Source organism: Seriola lalandi, unplaced genomic scaffold, assembly GCF_002814215.2.
Source record: "Seriola lalandi dorsalis isolate HSWRI2012SDOR001 ecotype SW California unplaced genomic scaffold, Sedor1 jcf7180002054879, whole genome shotgun sequence".
NCBI classification, from domain to species: Eukaryota; Metazoa; Chordata; class Actinopteri; order Carangiformes; family Carangidae; genus Seriola; species Seriola lalandi.
This window is the reverse complement of record NW_019525432.1, coordinates 791,092-795,016: the sequence shown is the minus strand read 5'-3', so window position 1 is coordinate 795,016 and position 3,925 is coordinate 791,092. Positions and strand designations below refer to the sequence as shown.

Genomic DNA, 3,925 nt, shown 5'->3' with positions numbered 1-3,925 from the left:
TATTAGACTGCTGCCTGACGAGGCGTTAAAGTGGGGGACTCAATCACATGATTTATGTGCTGAGGTCTGCCTCTCCCGCCCAGTCAGGTGTAGCAGTGTTTACCTCCCCTTTAAGGTTCATTTAGCAGAAGACATGTGGAAAGAAATTGAGGTTGATAATGTCGTGATGCCAAATTGATTTCAAATGCATGAGGTTACCTGTCAGTGATCAGCTGGAACGGGGACTTCAGGGAGTCAGGCCTGTGGTCGCTCTCTTCGTCTGCAAAAAGAAGAAAAGCAATGTGTTTATTTAGCAATTCATTGGTTAGAATTATTTTTTAAATTTAATTTGCAAATTACTATTTTTGTCCTGTAGATAATTGTTTTTTTGGATCCGTTCTTGTTGCCATTTACGCATTAAAGTAACTGCTGAGGCCTGTTCAGTAAACACATGAATTGCAGAGGGTCGTACAGTTAAATGAAGTCCATACCATCTCTTTTTGGACTGAAGCTTCCTGACGACTCTACATCACTGTCATCCTCCGTCCCCGAAGTTCCAGGGCCCGCCGCAGCCGCCGATCGTGCGTCGTGACGCGCAGCCGGCACCGCACCGTGGAGAGGCAGGTGTCCGGCCGGTGCCCCGCCGAGGAGCGACCTCATGTTCAAAAGAGAGTTGGCGTTCAGAAAAGCCGCGTTGGCCCAGTTGTGCAGCTTGCCAATCTGGCATGTATATATCCCATGACCCGGGAGCAATGCCGGGTGGCCGGCGGAGGCCAAAGCCGGGTGATGCGCATGGGCCGCCGGAGAAGGTTTGTGAGAGCTGTCGGGGGCCGTGGCGGTCTCAGCCAAGGACCAGATTTTGGGTTTGCTCTGTGGTGGTCTCTGGCACTCCTGTCTGCTGGGAGAATGATCCACTGCGAGTTTGACAACAGGCGGTTTATTGAGAGAAATAGCAGCCTCCACCCCTCTCAGGCCCTCCACTGAAAGCGTCCTGCTGCTCTCCGAGCTCTTCGGCTCCGAGGCCTGCTCTCTGGCGGGCAGGCCCGCCTCGCCCTCTACTTTCCCGGAGCTCTGCTCCTCTGCTCGCTCCTCCTCGGGTCTCTCGATATCCACAGTTTCCAAATCGATTTCCTCTTCTTCGTCTTCGTCGTCGCTGCCGTTCTTGCCGTGCTCGTCCTCGTTGTCGCTGCTGAAGATGCGGCCGTCACGGTCCTCGGCGCTGCGGCCCCAGGTTACCTTGTTCTCCTTCTTCAGGCGTCTGCGGGCGTTGGCGAACCACGTCGACACCTGGAAAATGAAAACAAATTTTTCCACACATTATAAATCAAATACACTTGTTTGATGATGCGTGGCGGGAAACTGTGAAATGATTAAATATGCAAAACGCTGATTCTTCTTCGCCCGTTTCACTAATTCGTTATAATTACTGAAAGAGCTGTGAGACAGCAACTGTCTGGAGACTTTGCATCGTCAGGGTGGAAGTGTAACTTTAAAGTGTCAATCACAGCTGGTGACTGTGTTGTCATAACAAGTAACGTCACAAGTAGTTTAATGAAGTATTGTTCCTGTAGATAAGAAGACATGACCTTTAAAAACAAGCAAACAGTCGTTTATTATCCTCATGTGTGGAGACTGGAGCTGTTGTTGTGGGCTCATTTTTCTAAACCTTTAATGCCAAGTCACATCTGACACATGAACACACTTCCCACCTGTGTGAGTGTCATCCGGGTGATGATAGCCAGCATGATCTTCTCTCCTTTGGTCGGGTAGGGGTTCTTCTGGTGCTCCTGCAGCCAAGCCTTAAGGGTGCTCGTGGTCTCCCGCGTGGCCGTCTTGGCCCTGGACGGATCCCCATATGGATACTGGCCGTACGGGTAGAAGCCCTGAGCGGCGTGGACAGGCAGGGAGGCTGGGTGGGAGCCCGGGCTCTCCTTCAGCTCATACTGGGAGCCCTGAAATGTTCATGGAGAGAGAGAGGTGGCAACTTGTTGAGCGACTCATCTTGAACTCATTTCCTCTTAAAGTTCAAGGAATACGTAAAAAAAAAAAAAAAAAAAAAAAAAGACGTTTGATTTCTTATTTCTGCAGCAAAAAAAGTTTTTTAAAGTTTCAATGTCTCTTAAATTTGACACCAAATACTATCATGCAACAAAGAGTTAGACATGAATGAATAAAACCGCTTAAAATAATTTTATTTACTAAAGTTGCAGCATTTTTAAATTATATTTAAATATTGCTATTTTTGTTTAGAACAAATAAAGAATACAATTAATTTCTAATCAGAAGGTTATTAATTAATAATGGTGTTTTTCTCATTAATACATGCATTTTTTTCCTAAAACATAATTAAGCTCAAATTATCAGTGATTGTTGTGGTGTTTTTCCCTCATGATTTACATAATTTACAGAAAAGAAAAGAAAAATTCTGAACCTAAAATTTTGAAGTTTAGTCTTGTGCTTCCAAAGATGGAGGATCTCTCTGTGTAATCCTTCAGTATTTCGCCATACACACCTACACACACTGAGTGAATTGTTAAACAGACAATTGGCGGATCGGATTTGATAAAATTATTATGCTGTTTATTAACGATTCTGCAGAAAAGGAACGAGCTGATATGTCAGTCACTTTGAGCCACTGGTTAATTGCGTATTATTTAACGATAGATGAAAGATCAGCCTGTGAGGACTCTGTCATTAACAGCTGAGCTGCTTCAGTCTTCAGTCAAACAAGTATCAACTCTCACCATCTGGGATATGAGGGCGAGGTCTGTGGCTCCGCTGTACGGCAGAAAGGCACTGTAGTTGTGAGCCGCCCATGGGCTCCCGTACATCCCCAGCATAGAGCCGACAGCTGCGGCGGTAGCGGACGAGCTCACGCCGCCCTCGGTGCCTCCTTCCCGGGCAGAGGCCGGCCGCTCGCCGCCGTACACCTCATGGGAGGCACTGAGGAACTGGGGGTACCCCAGCTGAGGGAAAGACATGTCCGGAGAACGCGTACAGTAAAATCTCCCCCAAAGTGAAAGTCACACAACAGCAAGAGGAGGCAGGTAAAACAAAAAGAGAAAGTAGGAATCCCCAGAAAAAAAAGAAGAAGAGGAGGATGAAGGGGGTGTCTAAATCACCAGAGTCCCCCTTTTTTCTGAAACTGTCAAGCTTCTCTCCGCTGACCCGGAGTTGTGTCAGAGCCGCAGTTTGGCACCTCGAGTGCGGAGTGATGCGTGTGTCTGGCCGCAGGAGCTTCTGGATGTGGAGCTGACTGACTGATTGGCAGCCTACTTAAGCACCAAGCTCCTCCTATGCCCGGGGCAGGCGATTAGTGCATTGGTTAGCCTAGGTCGTGTGTGTGTGTGTGTGTGTGTGTGTGTGTGTGTGTGTGTGTGTGTGTGTTGGTGTGTGTGATCTAATTTCTGCAGTCTTCACTACAGAAAAGGAAGCGTGTGAAGTGTGTGCATGTGTGTATTTGCCTTTTTTAGTGGTCACTATGGTTTTATTTCACAAATGCACCAAAAGAGTCTCAGTGTTGAGCTCATATTGTTATTGATAAAAGCCTGAGTTACTAGAATTTAGAAGAAATGCACAAATACCCACAATAATGATAATAATAAGATAAAGTAGCATAAAAATATGAACAACTGTTGCACTCTCAAGCATATTTTAGGCGTCATTTTTTTCCCTCTATGCTCTGACAGCTGATCCGCAGGGTATGCCGGGACATCCTGGCCAGCAGATGGGCCGGGAGGCATCGATATGGTCGGCCAGATCTTGCGAGGAATGTCCGCGATAATCGACGGAAGTCAGTGGAGCATATTTTTCAGAGCTCAAAGATAAAAAAAAAAAGAAAAGAAAAGAAAAAGGAGACTGAAGGTAATGACAGAGATCGAGGAGGATAAGAGATAAGCAGAGATGAGCAGCACACAGGAGCTGTGGAGTGGAAAATGACAGATGT

General features: G+C 46.8%; 1 protein-coding gene across 1 annotated transcript in view; it reads right to left on the bottom strand.

Moving 5' to 3' along the window:
• The window catches only part of irx1b (iroquois homeobox 1b), a 3,987-nt gene extending 785 nt beyond the window's left edge, over positions 1–3,202 (bottom strand). Inside the window, exons 1-4 of the mRNA XM_023428532.2 lie at positions 2,724–3,202; positions 1,689–1,931; positions 471–1,266; positions 199–259 (exon numbers count right to left, since the gene is read on the bottom strand). Coding sequence (XP_023284300.1) covers positions 199–259; positions 471–1,266; positions 1,689–1,931; positions 2,724–2,960 — 1,337 coding nt within the window. The 5' untranslated portion in view covers positions 2,961–3,202. The remainder of the gene's footprint in view (positions 1–198; positions 260–470; positions 1,267–1,688; positions 1,932–2,723) is intronic.
• Positions 3,203–3,925: the final 723 nt, after the last annotated feature.